Source organism: Bufo gargarizans, chromosome 2 (assembly GCF_014858855.1).
Source record: "Bufo gargarizans isolate SCDJY-AF-19 chromosome 2, ASM1485885v1, whole genome shotgun sequence".
NCBI classification, from domain to species: Eukaryota; Metazoa; Chordata; class Amphibia; order Anura; family Bufonidae; genus Bufo; species Bufo gargarizans.
Genome location: NC_058081.1, coordinates 185567699 through 185585566, shown reverse-complemented (window position 1 = coordinate 185585566; position 17868 = coordinate 185567699). Strand labels below are relative to the sequence as shown.

The following is a 17868-nucleotide window of genomic DNA, read 5'->3' as shown; positions in this document are numbered from 1 at the left end:
TTTGTATTGTGCGGTAGTTGTGTGCGGTTCTGCTGCGATACTGCAGGTATATAGACGGACAAGCGTTATTGGAACAAATAATTTCTACTGGTGTGATATACCAGTCGCCCCCCCAAAAAACTGATTGAAGCAGGGTGTTATATACCAATATACTTTCTTTATAGTGCATTTGGGTACTGTATAGTGCATTATTGCTTATATTTTGCATTGAAAAAAATTCTGATTGGAGATTGCAAATTTGAATAATACATCTGGTATGTGACTGTCCATGTTGTGGGACTATTTGTGCACTTCTAGTAATTATTTCTTGGCTGCAAATATGAGCTGAAGGTTTTTCAGGTTCGACAAACTTCATTTGATCGTGTTCGCACGATTGCAAAAATGTTCGTCCATCACTAGATACCACACTTAGCCATCAATGAACACTTAATTTTCAATATAACAATACAGTTCTACTAGTGGTCTGTATTGGTATACTCCTCTAATAGACTCTGAAGCCTGTTTGAGGCTTTGGTCTATTAGAATACTGTAACAGGTTACCCTATCTCAACCGGGGAATGCTGTTATAGGAGTGGAAGCGCGTAGATTCCGCTTCCAGACTGCAAATACAGTTCAAATAAGCAAGATATATATCACAACGTACATATAAAATGCAGTTACACAGTATTAAACAGTTCAAGTTAACCCTTTCAAGTGAAATTAAATAAGAAGTGTATAGCTTTACATAGGAAAAAGAGGGGCAATGGTCCACAAATGTCTAGACTTCATAGTATCCCTGCTCCAGGGCACTACACAATTACTTGGGATGGCTACTGCTTATTATACACAGCAGTCAATTTGAACAAGTAGAGAATAGTCAATAAGATGATGATGAGTCTTTTTGATAGATGAGAAGAAATATTCATGCTCATTTTCAAGTAGCCCCTTTTTGTACACCTTTGTAACCATCATTTTATTTGCATATTATTTTTTTAAACTACCTGTCATGATCTATCTATCTATTTCAGAATTAGAAGAACATAATGAAGCTGAGAAAGAAAAGCTAGCGGCATAATTGTTCTTTATGGTATCTCTTTGTACTTAGTAGACATTTTTACTGAATGCTATGGAGCAAAGGAACAAAACTCTTGTGACAGAATTTGTTCTTACTGGTCTCTCCTCCAACCCAAACCTTCAGCTTCCTCTCTTTCTCGTCTTCTTGTTAGTCTACATTGTAACCTTTCTGGGTAATCTTATGATAATTGTATTAATTACAATAACTCCAGGCTTGCAAACACCAATGTACTTCTTCCTCATGAACTTATCCCTTGTAGATGTCCTTTATTCATCAACTATAACACCCAACATTATGGCCAACTTGTTCTCTGCCAAGAAAACAATCTCCATTACTGGTTGTGCAATTCAAATGTTCTTCTTCATTGATCTGGCGAGCTCTGAAGCAATGTTACTTGCAGTGATGGCCTATGATCGATATGCAGCTATATGTAAACCATTGTATTATAAAATAATTATAAGCAAACCAATATGTTTGCGACTCGTTTTCTCAGTATACACAGCAGGATGTGTTAATTCATTCACTCACACATATTGTACATTTATCTTACCATTTTGTGGGTCTAATAGGGTCAACCATTTCTATTGTGATACTAATCCCATTTTAAAACTGGCATGTAAAGATACATATCTTAACCAAGTGTTCTTATTTGTTTTTGCTAGTTCTATTGGGGTGGGCTCCTTTTTATGTATAGGGATATCCTACACCTATATTATATTTGCCATATTTAGAATTAGATCTTCTAGAAGCAGGTCATTCTCTACTTGCGCCTCTCACTTTACATGTGTATCCTTATTCTACTGCCCAGTTTTCTTTATGTATTTGCGACCAAATTCTGCCTATGCCGTGGATCAGGACTGGATGGTGTCAGTGTTCTATACAGTGATAATACCGATGTTAAATCCCATGATCTATAGCTTAAGAAATCAAGATGTAAAACAAGCTCTAGTAAAATGTAAAGTATTTAGCATTTAAAGGGGCCCTCCAGGAATTAAGAAAATGAAAATACTGAAATAATACTTTATTATAAATATATTTGTTTCATTAGTTATAATGGCTTGTTTTGTCTAGGGAACAATCATTAGCAGAAACAAAATGGCCGTTGTCGTAGTAGTACACCAAAAACCTGTCCTAATAACACAGCAGGACAAGTTACTTCAGAACACTGAGGTAAAGATCTACCTCTTCCTCCTCTCTGCTCTACTTGTCATGGATTATGATCCTGAAGACAGTTTAATATGAGCTTCAGCTGAATCTCTGTAGGAAAGGAGTTCATGCGGAGACATGAAGTACAGAGATGGTGGTGGAGATGTGAGTAATGAGCAGCAGCACTTGTTTACAGTCTCCATTACCACAGTCTGTTCTGTACATCCTCTCTGTACTTCATGTCTCCTCATGAGCTCCTTTCCTTCAGAGATTCAGCTGAAGATCTCATCAGCTGTATTCAGGATTAGTGATAGACAAACATCTGCAGGGACGGTTCGTGAACTTGATCGCGCGATTAAATATCCGCAAACCGCAAGTTCGCGGTGGGTCTCATTAATTTTAATGGCAAGCGAACCTGAAAAACTTTCAGCTCATATTTGCAGCCAAGAAATAATTACTAGAAGTGCACAAATAGTCCCACAACATGGACAGTGACATACCAGATGTATTATTCAAATTTGCAATCTCCATTCATAATTTTTTTCAACGCAAAATATCAGCAATATAATTTCCGCGTAAGCGCATAAGCAAATGCACTATAAAGAAAGTTTATTGGTATATAACACCCCGCTTCTATCAGTTTTTTTTTGGGGGGGGGTGGCGACAGTTATATTTATTTTTTCTAATTGCATTTGTCAGTCTGTGTAGCTGCAGTATCGCTGCAGAACTGCTCACCACTGCTGCACAATACAAATCCACTATAATAAGCTTTCTATGTTAGAAAGTATATTATAAGTGTATTACACCTCTACGTACTGCACACCTATCAATAGCACACCTATACCAGTCCTTAAAAGGAACTTTTGTGGACCTATTTGATAGTGTTTTTCTTCCTAACAGTCTGTCCCTGCTCCACAAAGCAACCTTTCCCTACACTGACAAAAGACTGAATGTAAAATGGCGGCCAGATCAGGTCTATTTATAAGGTAGGGGGTATGTCCACGGGCTGAAACGTCTCAATTGGCTGTCCTATACCACCTGATGGATGTGTCATAGGTCAAACTACTTCACAATGTAAAAGAATATGGCGGACGCGAATATCTCCATATGTTCGCATGCTCAGCGAATCGCGAACGCGCAAAGTTTGCCACAAATCGACCGCCGGGGCGAACTGCAAGGTCATCTCTATTCAGGATTATAATCCCTGACAAGCAGAGCAGAGAGAAGGATGAGGCAGCTCTTTAGCTCAGTGTTGTAAGTAATTTGTCCTTCTGTGTGACTAATAGGACGGCGGCCATTTTATTTCTCCTAATGATTGTTCCCTAAACAAAACAAACCAATTTAGCTAATGAAAGGTATTTGGGAATATATTTATAATAAAGTACTATTTAGCTATTTTCTTAATTCCAGGAGAACCGCTTTAACATTCTACCAAAAACTTTCATATACATTTTAAAAATAAGCTGTTGATAGCTGGCCTTTATGGACTGGTAACTTGCATCCTGCATCTCTAATTCTCAACTGTCCCTGAGCTACTGGATAGAGACTAGCTAGTCATAATTTCTGCTCATAGACAGGACATGGACACTGACTCAAAAGCATAATTTAGAATGTTAAAGAAAAGTGCTATAATTGCAGACCAGCTTTTTGCATGTCTCCACAGGTATTTTTGTCCATTCATCGTTAGCAATGAGCTCCAAATCTTTCAGGTTGGATGGTCTTCTTGCCATCATCCTGATCTTTAGCTCCCTCCACAGATTCTCAATTGGATTCAAGTCTGGACTCAGGCTGGGCCACTCCAAAACGTTAATGTTGTCATCTGCTAACCATTTCTTAACCGCTTTTGCTGTGTGTTTTGGGTCATTGTTGTGCTGAAATGTCCACTGGCGCCCAAGGCCAAGTTTCTCTGCAGACTGCATGATGTTGTGTCGTTGAGAATCCTCATGTATTGCTCTTTTTTCATGGTGCCATTTACTGTGATTAGGTTCCCTGGTCCATTGGCTGAAAAACACCCCCAAAGCATTAGGTTCCCACCACAATGTTTGACAGTGGGGATGGTGTTCTTTGGGTTGAAGACCCTGACCATAACACAGAAGACCAGAAGTCTTCTTCTTTGTCCAGATGAGCTTTTGCAAAGGCCAAGCAAGCTTTTGTGTGGCTTATCTGGAGAAGTGCTGTCCTCCTTGGTCTGCATCCATGGAACCCAGCAGTGTGCAGTGTCCGTTGGATTGTCTACCTTGAGACATTGCCACCAGCAGAGCCCAGATTCACTAGGATGGCCTTGGTGGTGATCCTTTGATTCTTTTTCATCTCTCTAACTTTCCTCCTGGCCAGCACAGGTGTCAATTTTGGCTTCCAACCACATCCTCTGAGATTTCCAACAGTGCGGAACATCTTGTATTTTTTTATAATACTTTGCACTATAGCCACTGGAACTTGAAAACATTTTGAAATGGCCTTGTTACCCTTTCCTGACTTGTGAGCGGCCACAATGCGCAGCCGCAGGTCCTCACTGAGCTCCTGTCCACAAACCAACTGCAGAGAGCTGCTGTTTTTCACCTGTTGAGTTGATTAAAACAGCTGTTCCCAATTAATCAGGGTAATTAGGATGCTTCAGAACAGCTTGGACTATTTGGAATGGTATAGAACTTTTGATTTTCCCACAGACTGACAGTTTGTGAAGGGTATGAATAATTTTGGACTGGACACTTTTTAATCAAATGTAAATAAAAGCTGTTTTTGTGTGTGTGTGTATATATATATATATATATATATATATATATATATATTTATATATATATATATATAAATATATGAAGAAAAAATTACAGCTGCACTCCTATGATACTGGGTGCAATCCCCAATTGTTTCTAGGGCCGGGAATGATGATTGTAAGGTAGAAAGATAAGGCAGCACTCCGGTCTTCCAGTGAAAAAAGTGGATACTTTATTACACTCAATAGCAATGCAGCATTTCAGCTCTCTCAATTGAGCCTTGACAAAGGCTCCATTGAGAAAGCTGAAATGCTGCATTGCTGTTGAGTGTAATAAAGTATCCACTTTTTTCACTGGAAGACCGGAGTGCTGCCTTATCTTATATATATATATATATATATATATATATATACAGTACAGACCAAACGTTTGGACACACCTTCTCATTCAAAGAGTTTTCTTTATTTTTATGACTATGAAAATTGTAGATTCACACTGAAGGCATCAAAACTATGAATTAACACATGTGGAATTATATACATAACAAAAAAGTGTGAAACAACTGAAAATATGTCATATTCTAGGTTCTTCAAAGTAGCCACCTTTTGCTTTGATTACTGCTTTGCACACTCTTGCCATTCTCTTGATGAGTTTCAAGAGGTAGTCATCTGAAATGGTTTTCACTTCACAGGTGTGCCCTGTCAGGTTTAATAAGTGGGATTTCTTGCCTTATAAATGGGGTTGGGACCATCAGTTGCGTTGTGGAGAAGTCAGGTGGATACACAGCTGATAGTCCTACTGAATAGACTGTTAGAATTTGTATTATGGCAAGAAAAAAGCAGCTAAGTAAAGAAAAACGAGTGGCCATCATTACTTTAAGAAATGAAGGTCAGTCAGTCCGAAAAATTGGGAAAACTTTGAAAGTGTCCCCAAGTGCAGTCACAAAAACCATCAAGCGCTACAAAGAAACTGGCTCACATGCGGACCGCCCCAGGAAAGGAAGACCAAGAGTCACCTCTGCTGCGGAGGATAAGTTCATCCGAGTCACCAGCCTCAGAAATCGCAGGTTAACAGCAGCTCAGATTAGAGACCAGGTCAATGCCACACAGAGTTCTAGCAGCAGACACATCTCTAGAACAACTGTTAAGAGGAGACTGTGTGAATCAGGCCTTCATGGTAGAATATCTGCTAGGAAACCACTGCTAAGGACAGGCAACAAGCAGAAGAGACTTGTTTGGGCTAAAGAACACAAGGAATGGACATTAGACCAGTGGAAATCTGTGCTTTGGTCTGATGAGTCCAAATTTGAGATCTTTGGTTCCAACCACCGTGTCTTTGTGCGATGCAGAAAAGGTGAACGGATGGACTCTACATGCCTGGTTCCCACCGTGAAGCATGGAGGAGGAGGTGTGATGGTGTAGGGGGTGCTATGCTGGTGACACTGTTGGGGATTTATTCAAAATTGAAGGCATACTGAACCAGCATGGCTACCACAGCATCTTGCAGCGGCATGCTATTCCATCCGGTTTGCGTTTAGTTGGACCATCATTTATTTTTCAACAGGACAATGACCCCAAACACACCTCCAGGCTGTGTAAGGGCTATTTGACCATGAAGGAGAGTGATGGGGTGCTGCGCCAGATGACCTGGCCTCCACAGTCACTGGACCTGAACCCAATCGAGATGGTTTGGGGTGAGCTGGGCCGCAGAGTGAAGGCAAAAGGGCCAACAAGTGCTAAGCATCTCTGGGAACTCCTTTATGACTGTTGGAAGACCATTTCAGGTGACTACCTCTTGAAGCTCATCAAGAGAATGCCAAGAGTGTGCAAAGCAGTAATCAAAGCAAAAGGTGGCTACTTTGAAGAACCTAGAATATGACATATTTTCTGTTGTTTCACACTTTTTTGTTATGTATTTAATTCCACATGTGTTAATTCATAGTTTTGATGCCTTCAGTGTGAATCTACAATTTTCATAGTCATGAAAATAAAGAAAACTCTTTGAATGAGAAGGTGTGTCCAAACTTTTGGCCTGTACTGTATATATAATTGCAGTGGCTGCCAGCTATATGACGCATAACTCAATAAAAAATGAACTGCATGCAAACACACATCTCCTCCACAGTGTCTTGAAACAATAGGGAGAGAGGAGACCCATGGGATGGGATTATCTCCTTAAGGTATCATAGGATGATACTTCTCTACACCAGAGTCGGCTACGTATTAATCCCATCACTTACACAATAGAACAAAGGGACAAATAAAGTAATACATTCATTGGGAGTTTCAGAGCAGAGTTAAGCCTTACTGCGTTTATGGATTCACACCATACAACTTTAATGGAGAATAGGAAAGATGTGGCCTATAAACTCAACCAAAAAAATCATGGTTTATAGTTCCCTCTAACCCAACTAGGTCAGAGGGGCATTCTCCATAGTCCTGGGTCCATTGCCCGTAGGAAGGAGGCTAGCCCTCAGGCTTCTACAGCAGACCCAGTGATGGTTCAGTCCGTCACTTGTCTGGCACAAAGCCAACACATAACATCACCCAAAGAACACCATCCCCACAATGAAACATGGTGGTGGCAGCATCATGCTGTGGGGATGTTTTTCAGCAGCCGGGACTGGGAAACTGGTCAGAGTTGAGGGAAACATGGACAGGGATATTCTTGAGCAAAACCTGTACCACTCTGTGCATGATCTTTGGCTAGGATGGAGGTTCACCTTCCAGCAAGACAATGACCCCAAACACCCTGCTAAAGCAACACTTGAGTGGTTTAAGGGGAAACATATAAATGTGTTGGAATGGCCTAGTGAAAGCCCAGATCTCAATCCAATAGAAAATCTGTGGTCAGACTTAAAGATTGCTGTTCACCAGTGCAAACCATCAAACTGGAAGGAGCTGGAGCAGTTTTGCAAGGAGGAATGGGCAAAAATCCCAGTGGTAAGATGTGGCAAGCTCATAGAGACTTATCCAAAGGGACTTGGAGCTGTGATTGCCGCAAAAGGTGGCTCTACAAAGTATTGACTTTAGGGGGTGAATAGTTATGCACATTGACCTTTTCTGTTATTTTGTCCCATTAGTTGTATGCTTTACAATGAACTAATTTAAAAAAGGTCTAAGTTGTGGGCATGTTCTACAAACTAAATGATGCAAATCCTCAAACAATCCAGGTTAATTCCAGGATGTGAGACAACAAAAAAAGGGACAGAGCAGAGATGCTACGAATATGCCTCAGCTACATTGCTGTTGCTTTCTGAGTAAGGTCATGAGAGAACTGCTTTGAACTGAACTCTCACTTGGATTGACCTGAGCTCATCTGATTGATTGGTTTGAACCAACTCAACCAACTGCCTAACTTAGGTCTGAGCTAAGCGATATACACACTGACACTGCTCCATCTTGTGGAGAAACAAGTGTAGTGCACCCTGATTAGGCCTGTGTAAAGGATCTTTCCATATAGAATCACATTGTGACATGGGAGAATATGACAGGAATCAAAATACAAAATGCAGGCATATTACATGACATTAAAGCATAATAAAAAACACGTTTGCGGTGCCCACTGTCACATAGTGGGACACTGCACTATGTGTGCACATCTAGTAAGTATTTTGTGGCCGCAAATATGACCTGGAGGTTTTTCAGGTTCGCCTTCGATTAAAATGAATGGGACCTGCCGCGTTCGCATTCGCGAACCATCCCAGCAGATGTTTGTCCATCACTAAAGGTGAGTACAGATTACTTATTATTTTATCCCGCTGTAAATGTGTTTTTAATTGAAATTATGCCCTCAAAATGCAAATGCTCTTGTATTTCTCCTTTGAGGTGTTGATTGCAATAGGCTAATTTATATATAATAGATGTTAAATAAAATTATATAAAATAATAAACAAGGGACCAGTGTAATCCCCCACGGCTCCAGTACCACCACTCCGATGGTCTAGACCAGTCTTTGTTGATTATTTTGCAGCAGTGACGTACCATAAACCCATGTGAAAAACGCAATTGAAAAGATCAAAGTAGAGCAGCACTATGTTACCAAGTAAGGCTACTTTCACACTGGCGTTTATGGGTCCGCCTGTGAGATCCGTTTCAGGGCTCTCACAAGCGGTCCAAACGGATCAGTTCAGCCCCAATGCATTCTTAATGGATGAGGATCCGTTCAGAATGCATCAGTTTGGCTCCGTTCCGCCTCCATTCCGCTCTGGAGGCGGACACCAAAATGCTGCTCGCAGCGTTTTGGTGTCCGCCTGGCGGTGCGGAGCCAAACGGATCTGTCCTGACTTACAATGTAAGTCAATGGGGACGGATCTGTTTACATTGACACAATATGGTGCAACTGTAAATGGATCTGTCCACCATTGACTTTCAATGTAAGTCAGGACGGGTACATTTGACTTACACTTAGACTTAGACTATTTTTTGACTGAGTTATGCAGACGGATCCGCACTAAACGGATACCAGCGTTTGCATTATAGGTGCAGATCCGTCTGTGCAGATACCAGACGGATCTGCATCTAAACGCAGGTGTGAAAGTAGCCTAAACTGAAAGTCAATGGGAGGCGGATGCGTTTTAAATTGCACCATATTGTGTCAGTGAAAACGGATCCATTCCCATTGACTTAGGCTACTTTCACACCTGCGTTAGGTGCGGATCCGTCTTTTTTTTTTTCATGATAATGCAAATGGATCCGTTTTGACTTACACTGAAAGTCAATGGGAGGCGGATCCGTTTTCAATTGCACCATATTGCGTCAGTGAAAATGGATCCGTCCCCATTGACTTACCATGTAAGTCAGGACGGATCCGTTTGGCTCCGCATCGTCAGGCAGACATCAAAACGCTGCAAGCAGCGTTTTGGTGTTCGCCTCCAGAGCGGAATGGAGGCTGAACGGGAGGCAAACTGATGGATTCTTATCCATTCAGAATGCATTGGGGCTAAACTGATCTATTTTGGGCTGCTTGTGAGAGCCCTAAAACGGATCTCACTAGCGGACCCAGAAACGGCAGTGTGAAATTAGCCTTACAATGTAAGTCAATGGGGATGGATCCGTTTTCACTGACACAATATGGTGCAATCGAAAACGGATCTGCCTCCTATTGACTTTCAGTGTAAATCAAAACGGATCCGTTTGCATTATCATGAACAAAAAAAATAACGGATACAAGCATTTGCATTATAGGTGCGGATCAGTCTGTGCAGATACCAGACGGATCCGCACCTAATGCAGGTGTGAAAGTAGCCTTAGATGTATCCTTTTAATAGGAAAGAAGTCCTCCAGGAGACATGTGGGTGCAGGCATTGTTTAACTATAATAATCTTCAATACAATCTATTAATCTTAACTTACTATCGTCTGTATCAGGCAGGAGGGCGGGCGGGCACTGGCAGCGTAACTCACTACGTCACAGGCCCGCGCCGCTTGCTTCATTCATAAAGTGGGCGCTGCCAGTGACCGCCCGCCTGGCCTCCTGCCTGATACGGACGTTAGTAAGTGAAGATTAATGGATTGTATTGAAGATTATTATAGTTAAACAATGCCTACAGTTATAGATAGGATTACTACAGTGAGCGGGGCCCGGTGCAATAGAATACAGTTACTGCACTGGGCCCCGCTGCCATTCAAACTACATGCCGGCCCCAGCCCCTCCTCCCTCCCCACTGATACCCCTGCCGACCGTGCTGTGCAGCATGCGGTCGGCAGTGTATCAGTGTAAACTGCAGCATTCGCCCCATAAGACGCACTGTCATTTCCCCCCCAAGTGCGTTTTATAGGGCGAGAAATACGGTAAAAAACTTTTTCCAACTTTATTGTGGCCTATAAACTGTACAACTCAATAGAAAAACAAACTGAAATCTTTTAGGGAGAGGGAAGAAAAAATATTAAAATTAAATAATATGGTTGCATAAGTGTGCACACCCTTAAACTAATACTTTGTTGAAGCACCTTTTGATTTTATTACAGCACTCAGTCTTTTTGGGTATGAGTCTATCAGCATGGCACATTTTGACTTGGCAAGATTTGCCCACTCTTCTTGGCAAAAACACTCCAAATCTGTCATATTGCGAGGGCATCTCCTGGGCACAGCCCCCTTCAGATCACCCCACAGATTTTCAATCGGATTCAGGTCTGGGCTCTGGCTGGGCCATTGCAAAACTTTAATCTTCTTCTGGTGAAGCCATTCCTTTGTTGATTTGGATGTATGCTTTGGGTCGTTGTCATGCTGAAAGATGAAGTTCCTCTTCATGTTCAGCTTTCTAGCAGAAGCCTGAAGGTTTTGTGCCAATATTGACTGGTATTTGGAACTGTTCATAATTCCCTCTAGCTTAACTAAGACCCCAGTTCCAGCTGAAGAAAAACAGCCCCAAAGCATGATGCTGCCACCACCATGCTTCACTGTGGGTATGGTGTTCTTTTGGTGATGTGCAGTGTTGTTTTTGGGCCAAGTATATCTTTTGGAATTATGGCCAAAACGTTCAACCTTGGTTTCATCAGACCATAACACCTTTTCCCATATGCTTTTGGGAGACTTCAGATGTGTTTTTGCGAAATGTAGCCTGGCTTGGATGTTTTTCTTTGTAAGAAAAGGCTTTCGTCTTGCCACTCTACCCCATAGCCCAGACATATGAAGAATACGGGAGATTGTTGTCACATGTACCACACAGCCAGTACTTGCCAGATATTCCTGCAGCTCCTTTAATGTTGCTGTAGGCCTCTTGGTAGCCTCCCAGACCAGTTTTCTTCTCGTCTTTTCATAAATTTTGGAGCAACGTCCAGTTCTTGGTAATGTTACTGTTGTGCCATATTTCCTTCACTTGATGATGAATGTCTTCACTGTGTTCCATGGTATATCTAATTTGTTTTTCAATTAAGTGGTACAGTTTATAGGTCACATTAATGGTGGAAAAAGTTCTGAAATGATTTATCTTTTTCTCATTTTTTTACATCACAGAAACCTGACAATTTAACAGGGGTGTGTAGACTTTTTATATCCACTGTATGTATTATTGGGTCATTTATCAAACTGGTGTAAAGTAGAACTGGGTTAGTTGCCCATAGCAACCAATCAGACTCCAACTGTAATTTTCCAAAGGAGCTGCCAGAAATGAAAGGTGAAATTGGTTGAAATGGGCATCTAAGCCAGTTCTGCTTTACACCAGTTTGATAAATGATCCCATATCTAATATATAAAGCTGAGTGTATGTGTGTGTGTATGTGTGTATGTCCTTTAACCCCTTAAGGACACAGGGCGTACAGGTACGCCCTTGTGCCCTGGTACTTAAGGACACAGGGCGTACATGTACGCCCTGTGCATTTTCAATCACCGCCGCGCGGCCGGCGGCGATCGGAACCCCGTGCCTGCTCAAATCATTGAGCAGGCACTTGGGGCAAATGCGTCGGGGGGTCCGGTGACCCCCCCATGTATGCGATCGCAAAAAACCGCAGGTCAATTCAGACCTGCGGTTTTCTGCGTTTCCGGGTTATTCGGGTCTCTGAAGACCCGATAACCCGGAACAGGATGGTGATGGTGGTGTGATTTCACTCCACCAATCACCATCCAGCGATCCTGAGTGGTGATGGTGACATCACCACTCAGGATCGCTTTCTGATTGGTCAGGGGGCGGTGCGGCGGCAGATTCAAAAGAGGCAGGCGCCCCTCTCCTCCTCCTTTTGTGTTCCAGCGCCGGAGGAGAGAGGAGCTGCCTGCTTGTGTCCGCCATCGCTGCCAGCACCCCTGATCTGTGCCCCCAGGACCCGATCTGTGCCCCAGCACCCCATCAGGTACATAGGGACAGCATAGGGAAAGTTTGGGTTAGGCAGGGAAAAAAAAGGGAAAGTTAGTTTTTTTTTACTTTTTATTGCATCACCCTAGTTAGGGTGTCTGGGGTCCACAGCACAGCTGTGTGACCCTAGACCCCCCAGGGGTGCTGCCACTTGCCCCCCTCCCCCTGCCACTTGCCCCCCCCCCCCCCACCTTTTTTGGGGTGGTTTTTTTTTTTTTTTTTTTTTTTTTTTTGAGTTCGCTGACTGTGACCGGCACTTAGCGTCCGGCCACTGTAAGCGCATCGCACACCCCACCGCTGATCAACTTCGGACGGTTGATCAGCAGTTTTGAATTTTTTTTCCTCACTTTTTTGCCCTTTTTTTAGTTAGTTTTATTTTATTTTTTCTGTTAGTTTTAGGGTGAGTTCGTGAACACCCGTGCCCCCTCACACACGCACACCAAATAAAGAGTTACACACACGCACATATACACGCAGACACACACTCCCCTATGGCCCGCCGGACGTTCTCGGCCGAGGAGGCATACGCCCAGCTTGCCTCCGAGTCCGAGAGTCCCAGTGAGGATGAGGATGACCCCACATTCCTGTTGTCATCCGCATCCTCCTCATCATCTAGCGATGATGATGAGCCCCCAAGGCGGCGGAGACGCCGCCAGGCGGAGCAAGGGGACCGCCATGTTAGGGACCCTGTGGCCCACACTAGTACGAGCAGCTCTGGGGCTCGTACTGGTTTCCCGGCCCACCAGTTAAATCCACCGGAGCACCCTGCCGGTGAACTTGTCTGGTGTAGCCCAGAGCGATACGAGCCCGTGATTCCTGATTTTGTAGGCCAATCAGGAATCCAGATTTCCACAGTGGGCTACACTGAATATGACTTTTTTTGTCATTTTTTCAGTGACTCACTGGTAAATCTGATGGTGGAGCAGACGAATCTGTACGCCCAACAGTTCGTCGCTCAACACCCGGGCTCCTTTTTGGCCAGGCCCGGTGGCTGGACGCCGGTCAGTGCAGCCGAAATGAGGACATTTTGGGGCCTCGTGCTGTATATGGGCCTGGTCAAGAAACCCAGTGCCAGGCTGTACTGGAGTGGGGACGTCCTATATCAGACCCCACTTTACAGTACGGTTATGACACGCTCCCGGTTTGAGGCCATCAGGAAATGTCTGCATTATTCCGATAATGCAGCATGTCCACCCCGAGGTGATCCTGCCCATGACCGTCTGTACAAGATACGGCCGGTCATCGATCACTTTGGGGCCAAATTCATGGAGGCCTATGTACCTGGAAGGGAGGTCGTGGTTGATGAGTCTCTCATTGCGTTCAAGGGGAGACTCATTTTCCGCCAGTATGTGCCTTCCAAGCGGGCGAGGTATGGCGTGAAGCTATACAAAATTTGTGAGAGTACCTCAGGGTACACTTACAAATTTCGTGTGTACGAGGGGCGAGATTCCCGGATTCAACCACCAGAATGTCCCCCCACTCTGGGTGTTACCGGGAAACTCGTGTGGGACCTTATGTACCCACTGCTGGATAAGGGTTACCACTTGTACGTGGATAACTTTTATACCAGTATCCCCTTGTTCCAGTCCCTTGCCGCCAGATCCACGTCCGCTTGTGGGACCGTGCGGAAAAATCAACGCGGCCTCCCTGCCCACCCCCTCCAGGTACCCATCCCCAGGGGTGAGACCCGTGCCCTTACCACTGGAAACCTGTTGCTGGTCAGGTATAAGGACAAGAGGGATGTCCTTATGCTGTCCACAATTCATGGTAACGGCATCACCCCTGTCCCTGTGCGAGGTACCGCGGCAACGGTCCTCAAGCCCGATTGTATCGTCGCCTACAATCGGTATATGGGAGGAGTTGATCTCTCGGATCAAGTCCTCAAGCCATATAACGCCATGCGCAAAACCCGGGCATGGTACAAAAAAGTTGCGGTCTACTTGGTGCAGGTTGCCATGTACAACTCTTTTGTACTATCCCGAAGCGCTGGCAGCACAGGGACATTCCTGCAGTTCTATGAGGCAGTCCTCAAGGCCCTGATCTTTTCGGACCGGGAAAGAGCAGGCCGGAGTACCTCGGGAACTGTAGGCGCCCGGATCGTCCCTGGCCAACACTTTCCAGGTGTGGTCCCCCATACTGGAAAGAAGGGACGAACCCAAAAAAAGTGCAGAGTGTGTCGCAGGAGGGGGATACGGAAGGACACGACTACTCAGTGCGACACATGCCCCGATCATCCGGGCCTCTGCATTGACGGTTGCTTCAGGGAGTATCACACTTCCATGGAGTACTAAATTTATATCCCAATTTAGGACTGACATGGGATAAAAAAAAAAATGGTTCTCAGACTTGAGACACCCAAAAAAACTAAAATAATTTATTAAAAGTAGACATAGGTATTGCCGCGTCTGTAATAATCTCCTCTATAAAAATGCCCCATGACCTAACCCCCCAGATTAACACGGTCCAGAAAAAAAAAAAAGGTGCAAAAAAAGTTTTTTTTTGTCACCTTACATAATAAAAAGTTTAATAGCAAGCCATCAAAAAGTCATATAGCCCCCAAATTAGTGCCAATACAACCGTCATCTCATCCCGCAAAAAATGAGCCCCCACATAAGATAATCAGATAAAAAAAAAAATTGAAAATGACTCTTAGACTTTAGAGATACAATTTTTTTTTTAGGGTATCAAAAAGGATAATATAGTCTAAAACCTAAATTATTGTAAAAAAAAAGTTGACTTATTAGGTATCGCCACGTCCGTAAGAATCTCCTCTATAAAAATACCCCATGACCCAACCCCCCAGATTAACACAGTAAAAAAATAAAATAAAAAATAGGTGCAAAAAATTTTTTTTTTGTCACCTTACATAACAAAAAGTTTCATAGCAAGCGATCAAAAAGTCATATAGCCCCCAAAATAGTGCCAATAAAACCGTCCGCTCATCCCGCAAAAAATGAGCCCCCACATAAGATAATTGGCTAAAAGAAAATTAAAAAAAAAAACACTTAGACTTTAGAGATACCCAAAAAAAAAAGTTGTATCAAAAAAGATAATATAGTCAAAAACCTAAATAATTGTAAAAAAAAGTAGACTTATTAGATATTGCCGTGTCCGTAAGAATCTCCTCTATAACAATATCCCATGACCTAACTACCCAGATTAACACGGTTAAAAAAAAACAAAAAAACGGTGCCAAAACCGCTATTTTTGGCACTTTTCCATTTCAGTCCGTTTTTTCCGGTAAGAAAACAAGGGTTAACAACCAAACAAAAGTTAAAATTTATTACCCTGATACTGCAGTTTACAGAAACGCCACATTTGTGGTCGTAAACTGCTGTATCCGTAAAAGGGAGGCTGCAAAAGGAAAGGACCGACATGGTTTCTGGAAGGCCGATTTTGATGGCCTTTTTTATTGACACCATATCCCTTTTGAAGCCCCCCTGATGCCCCCCTAGAGTAAAAACTCCCTAAAATTGACCCCATCTAAGAAACTACACCCCTCAAGGTATTCAAAAATGATTATACAAACTTTATTAACCCTTTAGGTGTTCCTCAACAGTTAATGGCAAATGGAGATGAAATATCAGAATTTCAATTTTTGGTAACCTTACCTCACAAAAATGTAATATAGAGCAACCAAAAATTATATTTACCCTAAAAATACTCCCCCAAAAAATGCCACCTTATCCCGTAGTTTCCAAAATGGGGTCACTTTTAGGGAGTTTCGACTCCAGGGGTGCATCAGGGGGGTTGAAACAGGACACGGTGTAAATAAACCGGTCCATAAAAATCAGCCCTCCAAAAACCAAACGGCGCACCTTTCACTCTACGCCCCGCTGTGTGGCCGTACAGTAGTGTACGGCCACATATTGGGTATTTCTGTAAACGGCAGAGTCAGGGTAATAAAGATACAGTCTTGTTTGGCTGTTAACCCTTGCTTTGTTAGTAGAAAACATGGGTTAAAATGGAAAATAAGGCAAAAAAATGAAATTTTCCAATTTCATCCCCATTTGCCAATAACTCTTGCGCAACACCTAAAGGGTTAACGACGAATGTAAAATCAGTTTTGAATACCTTGAGGGGTGTAGTTTCTTAGATGGGGTCACTTTTAGGGAGTTTCTACTCTAGGGGTGCATCAGGGGTCTTCAAATGGGACATGGTGTAAATAAACCAGTCCATAAAAATCAGCCCTCCAAAAACCAAACGGCGCACCTTTCACTCTATGCCCCGCTGTGTGGCCGTACAGTAGTTTACGGCCACATATTGGGTGTTTCTGTAAACGGCAGAGTCAGGGTAATAAAGATACAGTCTTGTTTGGCTGTTAACCCTTGATTTGTTAGTGGAAAAAATGGGTTAAAATGGAAAATTAGACAAAAAAATGAAATTTGCAAATTTCATCCCCATTTGCCAATAACTCTTGCGCAACACCTAAAGGGTTAACGACGAATGTAAAATCAGTTTTGAATACCTTGAGGGGTGTAGTTTCTTAGATGGGGTCACTTTTAGGGAGTTTCTACTCTAGGGGTGCATCAGGGGTCTTCAAATGGGACATGGTGTAAATAAACCAGTCCATAAAAATCAGCCCTCCAAAAACCAAACGGCGCACCTTTCACTCTACGCCCCGCTGTGTGGCCGTACAGTAGTGTACGGCCACATATTGGGTATTTCTGTAAACGGCAGAGTCAGGGTAATAAAGATACAGTCTTGTTTGGCTGTTAACCCTTGCTTTGTTAGTAGAAAACATGGGTTAAAATGGAAAATAAGGCAAAAAAATGAAATTTTCCAATTTCATCCCCATTTGCCAATAACTCTTGCGCAACACCTAAAGGGTTAACGACGAATGTAAAATCAGTTTTGAATACCTTGAGGGGTGTAGTTTCTTAGATGGGGTCACTTTTAGGGAGTTTCTACTCTAGGGGTGCATCAGGGGTCTTCAAATGGGACATGGTGTAAATAAACCAGTCCATAAAAATCAGCCCTCCAAAAACCAAACGGCGCACCTTTCACTCTATGCCCCGCTGTGTGGCCGTACAGTAGTTTACGGCCACATATTGGGTGTTTCTGTAAACGGCAGAGTCAGGGTAATAAAGATACAGTCTTGTTTGGCTGTTAACCCTTGATTTGTTAGTGGAAAAAATGGGTTAAAATGGAAAATTAGACAAAAAA

General features: G+C 42.9%; 1 protein-coding gene across 1 annotated transcript; it reads left to right on the top strand.

Annotated features, from left to right (window-relative positions):
* Positions 1-1099: 1099 nt before the first annotated feature.
* Positions 1100-8024, top strand: LOC122925746 (olfactory receptor 1019-like). The gene is made up of 3 exons (XM_044277096.1): positions 1100-2002; positions 3839-3849; positions 7997-8024. Exons 1-3 carry the CDS (start codon positions 1106-1108, stop codon positions 8022-8024), a joined length of 936 nt encoding a protein of 311 aa, XP_044133031.1. The 5' UTR covers positions 1100-1105.
* Positions 8025-17868: the final 9844 nt, after the last annotated feature.